Source organism: Uloborus diversus, chromosome 5 (genome assembly GCF_026930045.1).
Source record: "Uloborus diversus isolate 005 chromosome 5, Udiv.v.3.1, whole genome shotgun sequence".
Classification (NCBI taxonomy): domain Eukaryota; kingdom Metazoa; phylum Arthropoda; class Arachnida; order Araneae; family Uloboridae; genus Uloborus; species Uloborus diversus.
Window position 1 is genome coordinate 117,938,836 of NC_072735.1, and position 23,622 is coordinate 117,962,457.

The 23,622-nt window shown below is 34.6% G+C and overlaps 1 protein-coding gene across 1 annotated transcript in view; it reads left to right on the forward strand.

The window, feature by feature from the left end:
* LOC129222759 (sodium/potassium-transporting ATPase subunit alpha-like) overlaps positions 1-23,622 on the forward strand; it is a 219,185-nt gene that overhangs the window by 140,848 nt on the left and 54,715 nt on the right. The window contains exons 4-8 of the mRNA XM_054857287.1: positions 48-107; positions 1,840-2,043; positions 10,300-10,413; positions 14,866-15,118; positions 16,304-16,572. Coding sequence (XP_054713262.1) covers positions 48-107; positions 1,840-2,043; positions 10,300-10,413; positions 14,866-15,118; positions 16,304-16,572 — 900 coding nt within the window. The remainder of the gene's footprint in view (positions 1-47; positions 108-1,839; positions 2,044-10,299; positions 10,414-14,865; positions 15,119-16,303; positions 16,573-23,622) is intronic.

The following is a 23,622-nucleotide window of genomic DNA, read 5'->3' on the forward strand; positions in this document are numbered from 1 at the left end:
ACTCATATTATGAGTTGTTATTCAACTATATGTTTTCTTTTTTGTAGGACGAGCATAAAATTCCGTTACAGGAACTTTATACAAGGCTAGGTTCTGATGCTGAAAAGGTAAAAATTTTCTTTTTCTTTTCTATCATGATTGTTTAACTAAATAAATTGTTTACTGTTAATAATAATTAATGAAACTGTTTTGTACTGCTAATGATTTCACAGACTGTAGTGTTAAGTTTTTACATTTAAGATTAGAAATAATTATTATACCCGAATATTTTGAAACCATTGTCAGATTGAGAAAGACGTTATTTTAAATAATCAAAAAAATGTGTTTCGTGCAACAAGCAAGCTTTGTTGTTATTTTAAGAATGCTTCAAAAAGAATCATGGTTTCGATATACTATTTCAAATGTGTTTGGATCATTCTCAAGAAGCGGTCATTATGAGCTCCAGAAATTCAGAAAAATTAAAGTAGAAAAAAATCGCAGAAACATTTTACATAGATTGCTATATGCAATTACTTTGAAAAAAATATATATCCTGTAAAGTCTTTACAATATTTAAATAAGTAAATTCGTTTCAAAAAATTAAAAAGTTATTGTACATTGAATAAAAATGTTCAGTAATTTATATGGAACTACATAGAATAACCGTGAAAATCAGAAAAAATAAATAAATAAAAGTTTTGAATAAGAAAAATATAAAATAAATGCATTCAAAATAAAAGAAAACATTTGAACAAATAACTCTTATGAAACATTCTCTCACTGTGTACGTAAGTGAAGGGCTGTCAATGGTGAGGGAATGAAAAATTTGTTAAAATTTGATTCTAGTCGATAGGCCTAACTGATTTCTGAGATTAATGACATACAAATATTCTTCGACATAGAAGTAACTTTTGATTGTTCAGTTTTCATGCATTATTTTGTTTAATTTAGCTTTTTAAAACGCATATGAGGCAGTGAGAAGCAAATAGATGTAAGTAGTAAAATTAAAAATTTGGAGATAACCCGCACAAATGGTAGATAAGCCTCTACTCTGTCTTGGGGCAAAAGACAGAATTAATAACCCTGGTAGGTGCTGCTGTACAGCATGATTTAGAAAAAAATTTCAATGAAAGCCTACCTAGGATCTGTACTTCAAATGCGTTTTACTCAAAACTTGAAACTGTCCACTTACATCCCTTTAATTCTCACTGCCTCATATGTAGTATACAAAAAACGTTCCCCAGTTGGATTAATCCAAGTTGATTCCAGAGATATATTTTCAACCCAAAAAGGAACTGCAATATTTGCGTGCGTCGACATATGTAAACTACTAAACCTTTTACTTTTTTTAAAAAATTTATTGCGACTCTGAGGGATTAGTTTACTGTGTAAGTGAATGACGCAATTCACGGTAGACAAACTTTAAAAATATTTGTGGAAAATTATTTTGCATAGAAATTAAACTTTGAGCGTTCCTTTTGCATTTCATTGGCCAATAATTTGAAATGGAAGACAAAAAAATCTGAACGTATTGTTTGCTTAGAATTTTTTTTCTATTGTTTGGGAACAGTGGTGACAATTGAGATAATGACATTTTTGTACTAAAAACTTACATGAAAATATATTTAAAAATAAAATATAAAAATTTCACTTTCATTATCTTGTTAAACTTTATTCTGAAAAGTATTCAAATACGATCAATATGTACACCAATCAATATGTATAAGTCTTTAACGAGGACATGAAAAATGACTGTTTCTGTGAGAATGACCCATTTAGCACCAACGTCTATTACATTTGAAAACTTCGAGTTGCGAGTTCATTTCCATTCATTCGTAACTCAATTTGCTCTATTTGCAGGGATTAACTCAAGCTCAAGCTAGGAAAGTGTATGAACGGGACGGGCCAAATTCCCTCTCGCCCCCAAAGAAAACTCCTGAATGGGTCAAGTTTTGCAAGAACCTCTTCGGTGGTTTCGCCCTTCTACTCTGGATAGGCGCCATCCTCTGTTTCATTGCATATTCCATCCAAGCTGGCACTTTTGAAGAGCCCCCAGATGACAATGTAAGTCTATGACAATTTAATTTATTATAAAATTTAATTTTTTATACAGTTAACCCTCGTTTATCGCGGTTAATTCGTTCCAGACTTCACCGCGAAGTAGGATTCTGTACTTATCAACCGAATATTTTCCAAATTAGAGGGCATAAAACTTACTGACGACAATTTAAATAGGTTTTTAAACATAGTTAGACCCCCCTAGACTTGAACCAGCACCCTTATCCAACATTACATTTGTATTACTTAATATATTGCACAAAATATGAGAAAACGAGATATATTACACAGAATCGATATCACATTAATTGTTGGGAAATAAAGTACACACACACACACACATGCAGTTCTTACACACTACTACTAACCTATGAAAATAGCTCAACTTCAACTTGTTCAATGATGAATTAATTTCCAGTTAGTGACCCTCTGTGGCCCCTTTCTTCCTCTACATTTATCCTCATGAAAGGTATTACGCATACAGCTTAAAAAGCTAGTAGTACGTGGTTGAACACCATTAGAGATGTATTTATCCCCTAGTAATAATACAGTGATTTATACTTTGCAGTTAGCGTTTAAGGTTAGATTGAGATGAACTTTCTTCGGCGATTTTAAACCTCCACTCCCTCAACTAGTACAACTACAGTCCCTAAGTAGAGCTTACCTTACTTAAAAGACATAATTTGTAATTCTCTTGTAAAAAAAAGTTTACACGAGAACATAAAAAAGGCTCATTGCTATAATTGAAAAAAAAAAAAAAAAAAAAAAAAACAGAAAAACTGCGATGTAGTGAAACCACGAAAGTCGAAGCGCCAAGTAGCAAGGGACGACTGTAATCTGATTTATTATAAATTTGTTATTAAGTCTATGATAATAAATTTAGCACAACGTGGTAGAACTATTATTTTTTAGAAAAATCTAAGAAGGTAACAAATAGAAAGGGTAGAAGTAAGGATTTTAACAGATTAATTAATTAATCTTTTTATACAAAATTAAAAAGTCTGCAATCAAGGACCGCAGTCAGGCTTTTAAAACAATGTTTTTTTTCCCCTTAAAAGAAATTATAACCTTCCTTTTTTCCTAATTTCCATACTCTTTAGATTCTGCAATTCTAAATGTTACAATTTTACACACATTTCAGACTACCGTTTTACATTTTGTATTAATATTAAATAGCATACAAAAAGAACACTCAAAAATCGTAGTAATTTAAAAGGTATACCTTACGTGGTATACCTTTTAAATTATACAGAAAGTAATAATCGAAACATGAATCATCTATACCGCAAGAAATGTGTGCGATTGTAAAATATACTGTTCACAAAATTAATTTTTTTTTAAAATAATAATTTTTTTTTAAAGAAAGAAAATGAACATGAAAAACATCTAATGAGTTAATATAAATATATATTGTAGAAGAAATTCTTACGTGAGATGTTTGAAATAATCATCATTCTTAGTTAATGTATCTGTTACGCCGGATATAAGGTCTACCGCTACATAAAGTAATAGATCACTATCTATCAATCACAAAGCGAGCGATTAAACACGTGTTTCACTATCTAGCAATCACAAAGAAAACAACTTGAGAAACGTCAGGCAAAGTGACAGAAATAAAAATAATTAACAAAATAAATGGAAACTAAGGTGCAATTTAAGACCAGTTATAATAAATGCTTTCGTTTGCATAACACCAATTTTTAACCCTTGACGCACAAAGGAAAGGGGTTATAAGTTTGATGTGTCTGTGTATCTGTGTGTCTGTCTGCGGTACTCTAACGCCTAAACGGATGGACCGATATTGAAAAAAAAAATGTTCGAAAAGAGAATTGATCGAGAGTGTTCTTAGCTAGGTTGCATCTTTGGATGACATTAATTAACAAAGATATTAAAAACCTCTAAAAGGTTTTTCGCGATTTTCGCAGTGAAAACATAGTTAAAAGTTTCAAAATTTAATACCAAAATAAAGAGAATTTTTTTCCCGCGTCTGATAGAATGTGTTTGGAACTTCCATGTTTCATAGAATTCAATTTATAGCGTTTTTTAAGGCAGATTTTAGTAACGGCTAGGCTTTTCTTCACGCGATTGATAACCGAATTCATTGTTGGCCGACAAGGAAATAAAACGCAATGATTTAAAAATTTTATCCGTTGCCAGTTTCGATTTAAGAGCAAATAAAATACTTGACATTGATTTTTAAAAATATAAGGCTTTTAAAAGGATTATCAATTTTCCCTCTTGATTCTACAGTTGCGACTCAGTTGGGGTTTTTTTAAGTTTTTTAATTTTATCATTGTTAATTTGCATAGAATTCAATCTAATTTTCTTGCATTTGAAGACCAACGACACCATTTTTCAAATATTCAAATTTTCTTCCTATTGAAATATTACTTTCCGCTTTTTCATTTGAAGATTTCGACTGTTAATTTAACTGAGATAACCATAAGAGCTGTTCATTTGTTTTATTATTCGTCTTAGCAGCTATAAAATACCATTTTCTTACGTTAAATCACACATCATTGTCATTGACTAACTCGCTGCCATTTGAAACTTGACGAAGCGTTAGATTCGTCAAGTTTCAAATGACGAATTTAAAATTACTGAATTGTAAATCTGTTTATGTAATAATTTCCTTTTAAATCATGTAAAATATTTTATTTTACCATGCCTCTCTTAAAGATAGGTAACACACAGTAGAATCATTTCTGCTACAAAAAAATCTCTTTATGTGTACAGTAGACCGTTATCAATCCAGACGCTGTCAAACCGGATTTTGCTTAATCCGGACAGCCATTTACACTGTAAAATCGATTTTAGAAACGTTCCTGAAAAATAATGGGCAGCTGATGTGCCCAATTTCTGCCAGTAACTTATCTTGCAAAAACCAGGAACGTTTTCCGCTAATATTCAGTAACCTTCCTGAAATTATCTCGGAAACCTCCTTAAAAATTCAGAAATCTTCCCGTTTAAAGCCAGTCGTGTCTGTGGAACTGTAGAGTAAACTTTGGAAGGTATAATATAATTGCTAGGCCCCTTCCTGATTTATTAAGAAAGTTCCATAAGCAGTATTGCAAACATGGCCAAAGCTAAGCCAGAATTGCAAGCGGATATCGAGAATTTTACTCGCCTGCAACTCCTGCAAAGCAGCGTAGTCCATACTTATTCGTTCCTTTTGGAAGTTTAATCAGCATGGACGGGCCCTAAGTAACCTGATGCCGATTCACTTTATAAATACGCAAAGTTAATCTTTAAACTGGGAGCTAAAATATTTTTTACATCAGTGAGAAGTGTGCATTCGTGCAACTTGTAGCAATTCAGGAAACTTTTTGACAATGATACTTGATTTTTCCAGGAAGTGGATCAAAACCATTGAAATCCCTACACGTTACACGAAAATACTCAGTAACGTTTCGGAATTTTTTTACAGTGTAGGTATACATACTGTATAAATAAAATGCAAGTTAGCGCAATATTGTGCTTTTGTAGGCAGCATTTTGTATTTTTGTAATGTATTGTTGTAGTTTTCTCTTTTGCAGTTTTATATTTCATTATCTTTAGTTTGGAACAAAAATTTTACTACGTACAGTACATGAAATACACCGCCAGCTCAGTCATTTCCAGCCGAGGACTGCAGTTTCGTGCTTATTAGCACTCATCAGCCCGGCATAGGAAAGTGACTGAGCTGGAGATGGAGAAAACCTCTTAAGGAAGCCAAGAGTGCCTGGTAGCTAATATCAAACTGGTAGCTAATATAGAATTAGCTCAGACCAGACGAGTGACTGAAGCAATGCTTCGGTTAAACTCGAGGATTGAAGGCCATGTGAGGATTGATTGACCATGCCTTGCCTTCAATCCTCGAGTTGAACCGAACCATTGCTTCGGTCACTCGTCTGGTCTGCGCTAATTCTGTATTAGCTACCAGTTTGTTTGGCACTCTTGGCTTCCTTAAGAGGTTTTCCATTACCAGCTCAGTCACTTTCCTATGCCGGGCTGATGAGTGCTAATAAGCACGAAACTGCAGTCCTCGGCTGGAAATGACTGAGCTGACGGTGTATTTCATGTATTTCTGCTTCATCCCTGGCTATTGGGCGGTAATTTACTGAATATATGTACAGTAGTTTGTTTATGTAGATTGGCTCAATGTACAGGTTATTTGTTTAATCAGTACTTTCATTAATTCGGACGACCTGGATCCCCCATTAACCCAGATTAATGAGTACTGTATTTGAAAAGCAATAAGAAAGCTTGTTTTATCTTTCAAAAAACAAAAGAAAAAAGGGAGAGAGAAAAATTTGCTCAACTAATCGTGGTTTTAATTTAGACAAACAGGAAAGGGGTGGCTTTATTTGCCTAGAAAAAAAGAGACTAGTTGGTAGCGTTAATTAATTTAACATAGGAAATCGTGAACAGTTTTCATGTAATGAGTTTTGCGGGAGTTTGTAACCTCCCGCGCTGAAAAATATAATTATTTGCAAGATAGGTTTGCATGAGTGTTTTTTATACAGATGATCTATAATAGAATACTATTATGCATATATTTTTTGTGTTGTATGAAAAAAGATTTTAATACCGCTAATGGGAAATGTGTTTTATTCTATACATGAATTTCGCAACGTATGTGGCACAGGATTTGAGCTTATTACTTATTGTCGAATGGCAATAGTTAAACTTGAGCAAACTGATGATGAAAATTTTCAATTTCAAAACTTTTGATATGATTTGATTTGATTAGTAGCGCAAGTTTTTTGCAATGTTCCATACAACGCTTCAAAAGAGCTGCAAAATATAATCCAAAGTGATCGGAAAAGAGCTCGCTATGTCACCAAAATTTCCGATTCAGCCGGAGAAAAGTAGATCTAAGCGAAAGACTGATGACAGAAATAGGTACCTGACAAAAAACCTAACTTAGCGTATAAACAATACTTATGCGTCACCAAATGCAATAAAGTAATCGTATAATTTGCCTATGGAAAATATTTAAGAGCATAATTGCTGCAAAATGTCCGATGTTTCCACATTTTGTAGCGCGCTTTCCTGGAAACACGAAATAAACAGCGGCAAAAGAATATAAAGGGTGTTCGGTTTTAGCCTGCAAGACCTTTATTTTCGCAACCGTTAGTCCTAGATCTATACTTCCAATTGCAAAAATATTCAAAATCAGATGCAGAGTTAAGGTATTGAAAGTTCGAATGAAAAGTTTTCTTCTCTTCGACAATAGATTTTTTGAGGATTTGCGTGTAAAAATACAAAATTTCAATGGAATTCGCTGATGTGATAAACTGTATTTCATCAGCCTTTACAAAATTTTTAGAAAAAAAAAACTCTTAAAAAAAGCTCTGTTTTACGCACAGTTCAAGCTTTACAGAATTTTTGTTTCCGTATTTCACATTCCTTTTTGTACCGTTTTTGTATGTGCAGTGAAACCTTTCTAAAACAGCTGCCCATCGTTCTTGATCAAACGCAGTTTTTGTTTATGTATTTTTTTATTCATTCATTTATTTTTTATTTATTTATTTATTTTTTCGTAATCCCCATGGGCCTTTTAGATGATTTTGAATAAAATAAAATAAAATTCCGCAATGCGAATATTAAAAAGCTTTGACCACTTGTAAAATAAACCGAATTATATTCAAAATTACTTTGTAGATTGTACACTAGAATATGAGTAAAATGGTGCGCATAAGTGAAGTGAATGCAATTTCTTCATAATACCCAAGATTTTCATTCATTCTATTTGTTATGATAATAGAGTCAATAATAAAATAACGTTAATAATAATTGCAAAATCAAAATTCTAGCATATAAGCAGCTGTTAACATTTTATGATTGTCTTTTAAATATTTCTCATCTCCCTCTTCATGCCTTGTAATGCAGTCTACCTCAAAGAAAGTAGAATTTTGTCTCCATTCAAATAACAAGCAACGATAAAATTAAAAATTCTAAAAAACCCCGACTGAGTCGCAACTGTAGAATCAAGAGGGAAAATCGAAAATAATTTTAAAAGCCTTATGTTATTCAAAATCAACGTCAAGTATTTAATTTGCTATTAAAAAGAAACTGGCAACAGATAAAAATTTTAAATCATTTCGTTTTATTTCCTTGTTGGCCAACAATGAATTCGGTTATCAATCGTGTGAATAAACCCTTAGCTGTTATTAAAATCTGCTTCAAAAAAAAAAAAAAACGTTATAATTCGAATTCTATGAAACATGGAAGTTCCAAACACATTCTATCAGACGCGGAAAAAAAATTATCTTTATTTTGGTATTAAATTTTAAAAATTTTTAACTATGTTTTCACTGCAAAAACCTTTTAGAGGTTTTTAATTAATATCTTCGTTAATTAATGTCATCTAAAGGTGCAACCTAGCTAAGAACACTCTCAATCAACTCTCCTTTCAAACATTTTTTTTTCTTCAAAATCGGACCATCCGTTTAATCGCTAGAGTGCCACAGACAGACACACAGATACACAGACACGTCAAACTTATAACCCCCTTCCTTTGTGTGTCGGAGGTTAAAAAAAAGAGATGTAGGGGCGAAAAATAATCAAAATTTATTGCGGAAGTGTATTTTGTTCAGTTTAAATGTGCTCCTCCAAACAAACAGTTTGTAGAGACAGACATTGTTGTAAATTTCCGGTGACAAAATAAATAAGGAAAATTAGTAAAAAAAATTATATTAAACGATTAAATTCAGATTGTTTCCTTGTTTAAGATGAAAGTCGTCTTTACTTTTGGTCGATAACTTAAATCGATTTTCTGCTGTCTATATTTTTTTAAATCGAAGCATTTAGACCATATTTTTTTTTAATGTAGTTCTCATAATAGAATCCAAACGTACCAAAAAGCTCTATGTTAATTTCATTGTCTTTTCTTTCACAACAAAATAAAATTAATTTTCTGTTGCCATCAAGTTTTCGCTATTAAAAACCCATTTCGTGATTTCCTACTGTTAACGACGAATTAGTCATAATATTCCTGCTTTTTCTACCAGCATATTTTTTCTTTTATGTCTTCATTATTTTATTTAGCAAATTTGTTCCTGATCAAAAATGAAGTGCCATCTTTTCTGATTACAGTCAAAAAACATAACTGCTTGTTATTAATGAATGTCTGCAACATCAAATAGAACTTTTTTTATATCATGCGTTTTAATGATAAAAATTCTGTACCTACAAAAATAGACAGATAACGCGGTTAGTTAATTATATTTTTATAATGTTTAGTAAGCATACTATACTAAATATTTAAAAAACGCATTTCCTTGAAACGTAGCGCCTTCGTTTCCTTCTTCCACTGGAGTTTGATTTGAATATAAATCTTTGAATTTTTCTCTATCTAAGCACACAGTTTTAAGCTAAACATTGAGCAACTTTTTATGATTAAAAAAAAAAAAAGGAAAAAATGCTTGGATTTTGAATGCAAGGGGTTAGAACTTTGATAGCAACAATTATCAATTTACGTGCGATACAAAATTGATACATGCCATCAGGGCTTACGTCCTTCAATATACTAGTTGCTAGCATAAGAAAAAAAATCGCTCCATCAATCTTTTCCTAAAACTTTTATATCAGACGCACAGAAAGTCTAACACAAACAAATTTTTAGCGTTCAATTTATAACTTGTATTTTGTTTCACATTTTAACTGTTATAATTGATACTTTATCTCCCAATTTTTACCTTAGCTATGTTTAAAATACTAACATTAAACTGTTATTATGAAGTAGGACACAATTCATCATTAGGCAGTGCACTTGCACTTTGAAATTATTTTTTCCCTCGTAAAAGAAGGCTGCATTTATCACAGTAATAATTTCTTGACAGTATAAAATGCTTGCAAGAGAACTTACATCATTTTGGCTCTAAGTCTCATGTGTCCCATTCCAAGGGAAAACAGACATTTTGCCCAGCATGTGATAGCTGATACATTTCAGTTAAAATAATAAATGAGAATTCAACAAAATTCTACGGCTTAAGAAAACACAACAATGCATTCATTTCCATTAAAAAAACAATTCGAGTGATTTTAAAATTGAAATCTTTTGATGAAGTACATGAACTGTCACGTGCGAGACAAAATGGCTATTTTTCTGTGAAATGGCTCATTTATTTATACAAAAGTGTTGAATTTTTACTAGCCATGAACGGTGAAAATTTAATTTAATATTTATAAATACATTTTTTAAAACTGTCTGAAGTTATCATTAAGAAAAGTTAGGAGTAATAAATAATGAATTAATGCATTTTTTCTTGTTTCCAGCTGTATTTGGGTATTGTATTGTCAGTCGTAGTTATTGTTACGGGTTGTTTCTCCTATTATCAAGAAGCTAGAAGCTCCAAAATTATGGAATCCTTCAAAAATATGGTTCCTCAAGTAAGTAACATTTTTCCTCTCCTCTTCCTCTCTCACTTTACGCATGATTTCTTTGAATTATAATAAAACTACACTACATAAAACAAAGAATAAATTTACTCCTGCTGGAAACCATATAATTTTTTTCGTGAAATAGTTTTCTTACAACTATGCCAAAAAGTTATACACCTGCATCTACTTCCCTATATTTTTGATTCTTTAGTTTAGTAACATTCTTTTTATTTTCCTTGTTCGACTTTAGGGATTTTTTAAAAAACCGAAGCCCGTAAGACAAGACACAATTTTCTTCAAACGTATGTAAAATTAATGAAAAATATTAAGGTTAACAATAATATGTTATTTCCAAGAAGAGAAATTATTATTCCTAAATTAAGCCCATGAGTGCCAGACCTACGTCATAGTATAAAGGCCCAAATATTTTTTGCGTAAATAACAGTTGGGCTGAAAAACTCGTAGGCTAGCATAGTAAAACATATTTTTTTGATAAAATTCGATAAGATTATTTAATATCGTGGCCTTCGAGGGTGATACAGCGATTATAGCGATCATAGTTTTTCCAATACCAGTTTTATTGTATCATTTCTCTTTAGCCTCAGTTTCGGCTATTCCCTTTGCAGAAGAGCTTAATTTCTTTCCAGCGAGCATTCTTTTGAGGTCTGCAAAGAAGAAAAAGTCACTGGGGGGCTAGATCTGGAGAATACAGTGGTTGGGGAAGCAATTCGTAGCCTAATTCATGCAATTTTGCCAGTTTTCATTGATTTGTGACATGGTGCATTGTCTTGATGAAATAGAACTTTTTTCTTCTTCAGATGAGGCCGTTGTTTCGTGATTTCATCGTTCAAACTCTCCAACAACCTTATATAATAAATGCTGTTGATGGTCTAACTATTTTCGAGGTAATCTATTAATGTAATGCCCTGTGCATCCCAGAATACTGATGCCATAACCTTGCCATCCTTCTGTTGCGTCTTTCCACGCTTTGGATTCGATTCATCATGTTCAGCCCAATCGGCTGACTGTCAATTGGACTCTGGAGTGTAGTGATGGAGCCATGTTTCATCCATAGTAGTATGTCGATGGAAAAATTAGATTTTATTACGGTTTAATATCGATAAACACTGTTCCGAATCATCAAAACGTTGTTGTTTTTGCTCGATTGAGAACACGCGCGGCACCTACTTTGCACACAGCTTTCGCATGTCCAAATATTCATGCACGATATGCTCAACAAGTTCCTTTGATATCTTAAAGGTCTCGACTATCTCAGTCAACTTTACTTTACGATCATTCAAAATTATTTTGTGGGCGTTTTTGATGTTTTCGTCGGTAACAGCCTCCTTGGCACGTCCACAGCGTGCATCTTCTCCGATGTTCATTTCGTCTAATTTAAATGTAGCAAATCACTTCTCAACGGTTGAGTTACCTGGTTCAGAGTCCAAATAATGTATATCAAGCCAAACCTTAACTACAACAGTATTTGTTTTCGCCAAAAAGCATTGCTTCATTAACACACGAAATTATTTTTTGCTCATTTTTACACGCTATATCTCACAAACCAGATGTCCAACAACTGTGAAGTTAATAAGCATATCTTTTGAACGTTGGTACTAACTAAAACCAGCATGGATTTAACTCTATTAACGTCCTCTATATGTCAGCCTACGAACTTTTCAGCCCACCTGTTACACTACAGCAAGTAAGAAGGGTTTGCTGTTATTTAAGCTGAGTCGCGCAGGATTTGACAGGAAATAGGTAGCAAAGGTGCTTAAATTCGTTGCAAAAACATCATAAATTTCATTTCATGTCACATGAACTGGTGGTATACGCTCCCCATCCAACCATTTTTGATTTAGCGGACGTTTCAGAGAAGTGCAGACAGGCCTTTGAAACTAATCTGTGCACATTTTCAGCTTCCAAGACACAAATCATGAGGATCAGGGATACCAAAAAAGAAAAAAAAAAGACTCCAAAATGGCTTCCAACGGGAGAATCGTGCTAAACAGGGCAATTCGTTTCACAAAGCTGATCCTCCATTTTAGAGCCCTTTTTTTAATTTAGGATTTAGGTCTTTAAAGTCATGGAGTGACTCAGTTTTTTGTCGCATCTTTGCTACCTGTTTCCTGCTAAACGCAGAACGACTAAGCTTAAACAACAGCGAACCTTTCTTACCTTCTGTGATGTGCTAACGCAGAAAACATTTTGGGCCTTTATACTATGGCGTAGGTCTGGTGCTAATTAAACTTTACTTTTTTTTTTTTTTTTCACCTTTTAGATGAATTCTGAAATATATATGCTTATAGGTAGAAATAACAATAAACTTTTTTTTTTCTTCAACTTCAGGTTTCAACCTTGCAAGTTTAAATTTCGGTACATTGCAATAAAATTTGCGTGTGATTTTTTCAAACGATTTTGTCTTTGTGAACAAGAAAACCATTCTGTCATACTGGAAATAAGTTATACTTCCGCAAAGATTCTTTGCAAGAAACTCAAAATTACACCTGTTAAACTTAAACTAATTGCAATGAAAATTAAAATATTTTTAATTGCACAGTACATTTACCGTCTTAAACTAATTCTAGCAAATCAGTATTAACACAATCAGCAAAAAAAGTAATGAGCAATGGATTGTTACATAAATATAAAACGCAAGTTTTCACAGTAGTACTTCTTTTGACTTCGTGAAAGTGATTTTTATATGCAATCAAGGTTGCGTGCGCAATGTACAACATGTACTTGGGCGTATTCTTTTTTCCTTTGGTGTGACGTCATAAATTGAAGCTTGTCGGAACTAGAGTGTTAGCAGCCACTGTTTAGTGAACTTGTAGCGATGAAAATCGTAAATCTGATAAACGCGACATTAGCCAGTTAATCCGGAGAATCATGAGTAATAGCCGACATTCTCTAACTTCTGTCTTTCACGGTAACAGATTCTCTAAATTGTGGTTGCTAACTGACGCACACTATATATAGATACACTATATATTGGCATCAATAATCTTATGCCAATACCTGATAATGGAATAAGATTAATGCAATAATGAAAGTAGTCATTTTTTTATTGCAATCGCAACTTTTAATGCCATAAAAATTAGTTTAAGGTTTACTGAAATATTTTACAGTGCATACTATGAATACATGTTTTATAATTGCTATAATGTAGAATCAACAACAATTTCATCAAGCTGAAGCTCAATGTTTATTTCCCACTAACCCTCGTAAATTCCACCCCTCGTATCAAGCTTGTTCTGGGTTTATATATATATATATATATATATATATATATATATATATATATATATATATATATATATATATATATATGAACATTACTACTGATTTTTCAATTCAAGAAACGTCTGCACTTTTAACTTTTAGGACGTCAGAATCTCTCTCACTATAGAGGATAGGATGAAATATCGGTTCCGAAATGTAGATGAAGAATGACGTAACTATGCGTTTTGCAAAACCGCCTTTATGAATGTTTCTAACAAACATTATTGAAAAAATTTTAAGTTCAGTTAATAGGTTCCGTTTTAGAAGGTCGACAAGTTCTACTGTTACGTCAAAATACCAATTACTTGCAAAATGTATGAATTTTCTTTAGCACCAATAGGGTGGTGTAGTAGTAAGGCGTTTGTCTCTTACGCTCAAGCAAAGAGCAAAAAACCGTCAGCGTCCGAGTCGTAAAATTATGCAGGAATTCGATGTTAGTTTAAGATCCCTTAAGTATTTATTTGGTTTGGATGCTCTTGGCTAAATTAATTCCTATTGCATTTCAAAACGCATGAGTTCAGGGGTCACCATCAGGTGGGACACTGGGTGTCAAAATTCTTGAGTGATGACGACATCCATCGGCAGCGATGCCACATGAATGAATGGTTGTTAGGCCCTAGGGAGATGACAACCAAATTTTTAATGACAGTTCTAATCTACTTTTCATTGCCGTAGAATGTAAAGCTGAAATAGAATAGTATTTTCCCATTTTTCTGACCAGTGAAGCTGTTTGTCGGTTACAAAATCTTGAAGCTCATAACAATTTAAATATCTTAGACTGATCCTAGCGGGATCTCTGAGCAGGAATTAGTAAATGGAGGGAGCAGGTCCAATCACTGGCTTAGCAAAAGCTGAGGCATAGATCCCAAGTCACGTGACTCAACAACGACGAATGGTTGACACGTTCTGCGTGAGACTAACGAAAGAAACCTGATTTCTTCCAATGCTTTGCTTTAAAATTTATCACGTTGACTTGAAGTTTATACTTCCCGAATGAAAGACGTCACTTCCTCCATTTTATCTAAGCGGGTTCAGTCTAATATCTGCAATAGGGAGGGAGGGAGGGATGGCGTGGTTGTCAAAGTATGTTCAATTGGGATTTATTGGTTTATTCTAGTTCAAAAGTGATTTCTTGGTTCGTTCAAATTCTAACTTAAGCTATGGTGTTTCTCTGTGCAGTATGCCACAATAGTTCGTGAAGGCCAGAAGTACACGATTCCCGCAGAAGGAGTGGTGGCCGGAGATATCGTGGAAGTGAAAGGCGGGGATCGCATACCGGCGGATATCCGGATCTGCTCCGCCTCTTCCTGCAAAGTGGACAACTCCTCTCTAACAGGGGAGTCCGAACCTCAGAGTCGATCGCCAGAAATGACCAATGAAAACCCATTAGAAACCAAAAATCTCGCTTTCTTCTCAACGAACTGTGTAGAAGGTGAGATTTAAGTTTTTAATTCAAAATTACAGATCAGATTCTATTGCACAAACTTTGTATTGATGTATGAAGTTTTAATTTAAAGCTCCTTAGCCTAATAGATTAATCATGTCATGTGAAATATTGCTAAAACATTTGGTCGTGAATTTCACCTTCTATTTAATGTGCACAATTTAGGCGTCTTCATTTATTCCATACATGCTGTACTTTGGGAGAAGAGTAAATGAAAATAGCTAAGCTTGTCAAGCTTTCTATCTCCTTGAAAGGTTATATTTTTATGTAAAATATACTTTAGTGCGCATTTTGCTTAAATTTAGTAAATAATTTAATTTTTTGTATGATGTAACCTATCTAAACGATTTCTGACTACATTCGTAAGATTCAGAGGGTAGCGACCTATAGGCTGCAGATTGAGTATCGTTGTTGCAGATATATTTAAGAACTAAGATATGATTGTGTTTACCATGGTCATCTCCTGAAATCAATTTCATGGGGAAGGAAATCACTATTTCCATTTTCTTCCTAGTATCTGGAGTAAATGAAAGCACGGTGGGGTAAGTAAATGGGTAGAGGACTTTTGTTATATATTTTACTTTAGCCTTATTTGGCAGAAGCTACAATTGCTTATTTGGTTTCCATTAAAAATAAAGCAGGAAAAGAGTTTCAAATTCCATTATTTTGCTAGTGTTTGTGAGAAGTCAAAAACATATTTCTTTGAATATCAAGAAAACTCATTTTTGTAGACATCGCCGTTAACCTGGGCACGGCAGAATAGTCTTGTGGATGCAATACATAAGATTTTATCTCTCTTCTTCCGAAAATTAAGGAAAAATCTAAAGTTGAAACATTTAAGTTTTGTTTCCATTTACCAAATGACTATTGTCCATTTATCAACCGACTCGTTACACTGTTGTTATTCCCTTGTTACACTATTGTTGTTCTCTTGTTTCACTGTTATTCTCTTGTTTCACTTGTTATTCTCTTGTTACACTGTTGTTGTTCTCTTGTTACACTGTTGTTGTTCTCTTGTTACACTGTTATTTTCTTGTTACACTGTTGTTGTTCTCTTGTTACACTGTTGTTATTCTCTTGTTACACTGTTGTTCCTCTCTTCTGAGACACTGCAGTTATTCTCTTGTTACACTGTTGTTACTCTCTTCTGAGACACCGTGCACTTCCTTATAGGTACGTGCCGCGGCATCGTTATCAACACAGGCGATCGCACAGTGATGGGCCGCATTGCGAACTTAGCCTCGGGTCTGGAGATGGGTGACACGCCAATCGCCCGGGAGATCGCTCACTTCATCCACCTGATCACGGGCGTGGCCGTCTTCTTGGGTCTGGCCTTCTTCGTCACGGCCTTCATCCTCGGCTACCACTGGCTGGATGCTGTCATCTTCCTCATCGGTATCATCGTTGCCAACGTACCAGAAGGCCTACTCGCCACCGTCACCGTAAGTCTCACTAACAATACCCATACCGTAAAAGCGGGTGGGAATGGTTTGGAGGGTGAGAATGATACAAACCTCAGTTTTGACGTAATAAGCGTTCGTAGTGCATTCTGGGCTAGCTCAGTTTCAATAGGAACTATTGTGCAACCTTCTCTGGTGATGAGAGAGTTGTTATCACTGTCAAAACGGACAACCAGACGAATAACCTGATGATTATGAATTTATTTGTTGGGAGCGACTGGTGCTACGTGTTTGTAGGTAGCTCGGAAATTCATGTTGATGGACTTTTAGTGCAGAAAGAATCACAATTTCGTAAGTACCTTTCGCTTTCATACTACATAAAGAAAGTTACCTCCAATTTTCATTCAAAAATAAAATATTTTGGTGTTGTTACAGTTACAAACGTGTAAAGTTTACAAATTGGAGGGTGAGTGTGGTACAGTAATTATTCGACATTTTGGAGGTATGCTTTGGGTTATCAGAGGAAAAAGTACCCAGGAAAAATCACGGGTGAAGATGCAAGTGAGTTTGAAGTTTCAACAATGTTGAAGCGAGGTAAATTTTGGCAGAGGCCTGAAAAAGAGGTTAAGCTTTAGAATTTATCTTCAAAAATTATGAAGAAAATAAAGCTTTTGTTTTATCTCGATTTTATGATGTACCTGACTCTCCAAAGACTCTACAACTCTCCAGTTAAAATATAAGAGACGTAGAATATGGTAGAAACCATCAAAGCTATATGAAAACATTGAAACATGTGCTGTACCATTCTCACCCGCAACGAAAGGGTGAGAATAGTACAAAGAAAAACTGCTCTGGAGGGGTGTGGGTAAAGTTTCAAATTATTTCAGGGTCGGAATCGAAAGCCCAGGTCCTAAACTATAATAATAAAGCAACTTCATTTTTTTCAAATGAATGTTGAGTAATTACAGTCAGAAATGTACTAAAACTGTACCATAGTCATCCGCTTTTACTGTAACTAACTGACCAGAATGCGTTATTAACGGGAATTCACAATTTTAGAGCTTGCCATGCACCATCTTGAGATTAAAAAATTATCCAAAAAGGTAAAACCTTACGATTTTACTTGTCTCATTGGCAGGTCCTACGTATGGGTCGGTTTTGGTTTTACCTCTTCCAGCCGACATTTTTATGAGACTTCAACGCCTCCTATTGTTTATTTGATCAACAAATTCATCATTACGGTTGTTGGAAACAAAATGGAGCTTCTTTTTACGTTGCAGTTTTTGCTACACGAAGAGAAAAGATAGATTGTGCTAAGAATACACGTAAAAGCAGGATATAATGAATAAAAAGCATTATTTATGCTTTGAAAGTGCTTTCATTCATAATCTCGGACTGTAATGTATAGGGTGGCTATAATGAAATTACCCTGCTTTAAAGTTGTCCGGCGACGAAACTATTGCTTAGAAATTAACGAATTTCATCGTAGAACATAATGAAGGGATCCCGGATGGGAATGTGTTTCAGCGAAAAAATAATAGCTCAAAATTTCACAACCCGAGGGCATTTTTTAATGAGTTACTCCTTCACTAAAAAAATATCGATAGTTTAAAAAATTATTGCAAACAAAACAAATGTAAGCGTTCCGGCCATCATTTTTGGCTACCTTCTGGAATCGGAAAATAGCGTGTCCTACAGTTGACCTCAGTGTGTTGTGGGAAATGATAGGAACATGTCGTGAAATTCCCCTTTGAGATCAAGTTAAGTTCTAACCAGGAAACCACACGATTAAGGAAATTCGAAAAAAATCGAAATTGGTAGCATTTGAAAGAGCTTCGTAAAACATGTTAGTGGCACAAAAATTACGAACCCTCTCGACCCCGTTATTGAAATATGAGGTCTTAAAGTTTGCCGAAATTTTAAGTTAAGTCACCAAATTAAGCGAGTTTTGTTCAAAAATGGTAGGTACAGCGCGAATTCAAGATCTGCATCTGACAAGACATCTCATTGCCATTTTTGGCCTTCACTAAAACGCGTGAAAGATGTTTTAGGTTAATTCTTTACTCATGGGTGACTACCAGGGGGAGAGACTCGCCATTAAAGTTTTTTGGGGGTTGTTTTCAGGGGCATTTTTCTCTCGTCTGGGGGCTTTTGTTTTTCTGGGGTCTTCAAGGTATTAGTGTGAGGGAAGGTAGTGAGTAGCATTTTCGCTCTTGGAGGAAATAGGCACCCCTGCTTTACTTGTGTGCCTCAAAGTTAAGAACCACTATCAAGCTTATAAAGCGGAAAGTTTTTCCAGAGGAACGAATTTGAATCAAGATTAAGCTTAAGTTTTATCTTATTATTAATGATAAAAGCAAGCCCACCACAGTCGGGGACGGGGGGGGATTAAGGGGCTAAGGTTGATCCTCCTGGTTTCCAACAAAAATATATTTACATGTACTTGCAAAAGAGTAATATGGTAAGGAAGGGGGACGCGCGCGGGGGAATGATGTCACCGGAAATATTTTTTTTTTTTTTTTTTTGCAAAAACAATGCAAATATAATGATAATTGATTTCAAACCAAATTGAATTTTTTTTCTGTCGAGTCCCCTAAATCCCAAGATGAGTTCATAGACACATTATTTCCAACTCTATAACTATGTGTATGTGGGTGTATTTTCTGTTGCTTTACGGCATGATAAGCATTTTGTATAGTTCTGCCGTAGGAAAGCAAAGCGTAGTATCAGCAAATTGTTCTTTTTTTTTTTTTTTTTTTTGCTTTTTTGCCACATTTTGTACTTTAGTCAGGGGTGCCCACCTAGGGGGGTGGGGGGTCGTAGGACAGACTGCGCCATTGAAATTTTTAGGGGGTGATTTGAGGGGCATTTTTTTCATTTTGGGTAGGGGGTCTCTTGCTTTTCGGAAGGCTCTTCGTGATATTGAGGGTTGTGCGCCCTTGCCCTTAGAGGGGATAGGCACCTCAGCCTTAGCTTTAGTGTACAAAATTGCTTATTTGGTTTCCGCTGAAAATTAAGCACGAAAAGAACGTCAAATTCAAACGTTTCCCTTTTTGGAATACAAAACGCGTTTCTTCAAATATCGGAAAAATTCATTTCTACACATACGGCGTTTTAACTTCCCACGGTAGAATTGACCTTTTCCCCAGTAAAATTTTGAAGAGACGGATCGGATAAAAGTATTTTTTTGCATTTTAGTAGATTTTAAGTAGATTTTGTTTTAGTACTTTAAGTGTTAATTACAATATTATTGATGTAATATGTTTTAAGTATTTCTTATTATAGTTCTTATTAGTATTAATTATGAGTACTTTTTTTTAGATTCTGTGCAAAGCTAATTTCTTTACTTTAGGCAATTAAATATAAATTATTAAAAAAACCACTAATCATGAAATTTTAATCAACAGATTAATTTAAGTACAGACAAGAGCTAAAGTAAAATAAAAATGAAATAATAAGTTAATTTGTATACTCAAGGCAATATGAATTTTTTAAAAAATTTCTAATTCAGAAATTTTAATTAGCAGATTATTGTTAAATACAAATAAGAGATATAGCAAAATAAAAATGCAAGAAGCCTGTCGAAAGGGCAAAAATATGCTACTGACCCTGACAAATATGACACTGAACAAAATAATGATTAAAAGATAGATTAAAGTACAGATATTTCAACCGTCAAACTCCCCCGAAACACAAAATTGTAGAGGTGTTTAAAATGGAGGCGGCCGAGTTTTCAATAACCCAGAGTTATACCAAGCATATAGTATCATGCCCGAGTACTGCGGTTGTAATAATCTGGAAATGAATAAGTGATTGTACACTGGCCTCAAAAAGTTAAGGTACAACATGTTTTTCGAAGCTCACCATTAAAAAAAAATGGCAGTAACAATAAAATGCATAGTTTGCATGAATGATAATAACGAACTTTAAAACCATTTATAAAAAAAACGATAGCTGCCACTTTTTTTTTCTAGAAAAGAACGTACTTGTATGAGTGAGAAAAAAATTGCAAATATCAAGCTTTCGTACCTTTGTGTGTAAGTTGTGTATATTTTCAACTGTTGTTAGCAGTTTCGGCAGGGACGTAGCCAAGGGGGGGGGGGTCCACGGGGTCCGGATCCCCCCCCCCTCCACCCCCTTCCTGAGATGTCACTGTCCCCCTGCGCTTACATAAACAGAATTTTTCAAAAAAAAAATTAACAAATATTTTTTCCTAAATATTTTTATTAATCGACAACTTTCTCACGTTCAGTTCAGTTCAGAATATTAGAACCTCTGGGAGTGGTAGGGGGGAGACAGCGACAGAAGTCTTCAACCCGTGGAACGCGTCGCAGACCTGCCGAAAAGGAGACATTATCTTAGTGCCCCTCCCCGCAAGAAAATCGCCAGCAGCTCGTAACCAAACATTCATTGTCAACGAAAAATTGATGAGAGGACCCTGTGATGAGAGTCATTAATGATGAAAATGTCGGAGACAGGAAATTTGTAGGAATGTTTTTGCGGGAAGGTCATACAAAGAGGAAAGCGGCACTTGAGATGTTTTTCTAAATTTAATTAGAAACAGAACCCCTTCTCTTTGTCGGACAGTGGTGGGTGGGGTAAGCCACCCTGGTAATGTAGCGCCGTCTTTTTAGAAAGTGCCTAAGGCTCCTAGAGTCGTGGATAGTGCAGAACTCTGTCAGGTCGCACATTCACTTTCTCTATCGCTGCCATTGGTATGGGTCGGTCGCACAAATGTTTTCATCCACAAAGTTAAAGGGAAAAATCATAAGCAAAAACATAAAAACATAAGAAAAAATTAGCGCACCCCCACTGGGTAAGTTGTACTGCAGTTTTTTTAATGTTTTTTTTTTTCTTTTTTTCAACAATAGGAGCAATTTTATGCGTTGTTTTCTCATTTGAAAATTTTGTTCACACAAAAATAGCATCGAATATCTCTTCATTTTTTTAACTAACCAATTCAATTTATTTCACTTATATTTTTTATTCGTAACAATGATGGATTATTTATATCATTGTGTCCCGGAAGCTCGCAACTTCTAGCATTGATCAAATGCCTTTCTACAACCTGGAAATTCGTTCTGAATATTTGTTCATTTTCATTACAAGGTAACAGAGTTTTTTCTTTTTTTTTTTTTCTTTCACTCTTTCTGAGCAAAAATGTAACAAAAAGAACTAGAATTTTTGCAAATGTTTTATCTCTTGCGTTTTTAGATATGATCATAGAACTGCATAAAAAGGGGAAAAAATATGTATCAGGAGGTTAAAAAAAAGATGAATAAATAAAGGTAAATATAATGTAACAAAATTAATTTCAACGATGTCAAAGTTTAAAAAAAAAAAAAAACGACGAATTGAATTTTAAATTTTTTAATATGTTTGGGTTTTTTAATTGCAAGTTTGGAATAATTAACCCATGTGTAAAGATTTAAGTTTAAAGATATACTGTCGGCCCCGCTTAATCGAATATCGTCCGCTCCATAAAATGTTGTTCGATAAATCGGGGTATTTGATTAAACAGAGAAATTTTATTTACCTTTCTAAATTGACAACATTTGTCTTAAAACGTAATATCAATAGCTATATAAAGTAAATAATGTTATTGCTAAAAGGTTTTTGAAATAAGCTAAATAAAAAATAAAATAGTTCAATAATTAGTATACAATTATAGGTACGTATGAAAATTAAAAAGTAATTTACAACTTTAGTTATGAAATCTTTGTTTTGGCACCTTTTTTCAGTATATGTTATTTTTTGAAAAATTCCATGATGGGGAATTGCTTGCTCAAGATCTTGGGACCAACAGCAATCAGAAGAACGTGTGTTCAGAAGACCTGCTCCAGGCCGACCACGAGCTAAAACACCTGTAGAAGACCGTTTTCTAGTTCTTTCGGCCCGAAGGAAAAGAACCAGTACTATGAATCAGCTTGTTGCACAGAACCACTTTGTGGCACCAGGAAGAAGAATCTCTGCTACTACGGTGCGAAATCGTCTTCACAATGATGGTCTCTATGCAAGACGACCGGTTGTGCGTGTTCAGCTCAACGGACCACAGCGAAGGATCCGCTTATGCTGGGCAAGAGAACGTGTTTCCTGGACCCAGCAGCAATGGGTTTCTGTGCTGTTCACAGACAAGTCCAGATTTACATTGGAGATTGATTCAGGGCGTCTACTGATCTGAAGGGAACAGCGCACTAGATACCGTCAATCGAACACTGCTGAAAAGCACAGTTATAGAGATGTTAGAACCAAGGAATGGTTTGGGCAGGAATCTCGCTCGGTGGTCACACTGACATGAATTTGTTCCATGGAGGAACTCCAACTGGTCTGAGATATTGGGATGAAATTCTTGATCGGTACGTCCGCCCATATGCTGGTGTTATTGGTAATGATTTCATTCTGATGGAAGGTATTGCACGACCTCACCGAGCTCGGATTGTTGAGGAGTATCTTGAGGACCACGATTTGGAACGAATGGAATGGCCAGCTCGATCTCCAGACCCGAATCCGATAAAACATCTTTGGGACTATCTTGGCAGACAGGTTGCTGCTTTAAATCCTCCTCCTAGGTCGTTACATGAGTTAGAACAAGACTTCCTCTGTGTCTGGTCGTCACTTCCTATTCCGGTGTCCGACAACTTAATAAACAGCATGGAAAATAGATGCCGCCAATGCATTTAAGTTAGGGGGGACACGTTTCTTATCAGAACACATTTTTGTATTGTTTCTATGACATTTTACTACATAACACTGTGATGTTGCTTTCTTCAAGAATGAACTTTTCCGCAAAGGTTGCTGTTTTTGTTATAAATCGTTTTTGCAATACACTTATACAAATTTCTATGACGCATTCAATAAAAAAACTATTTAATGCACACATCCTCCAAATTTTTTGTTTCTACATTCATTCGTTTGCAAGATAGACGCAAAAAACCGGTTGTATTTTAACTTTTTGAGGCCAGTGTAGTTTGATTGAAACATAACTTGTAAAAGTTATTCCAGTATTTTTAAAAATGAATAAAAAAACATGCAACATGTTGTGCATTTACGTTATACCCACTTTTAGCTGTAGTGGCAGATTTTCTTCGGACG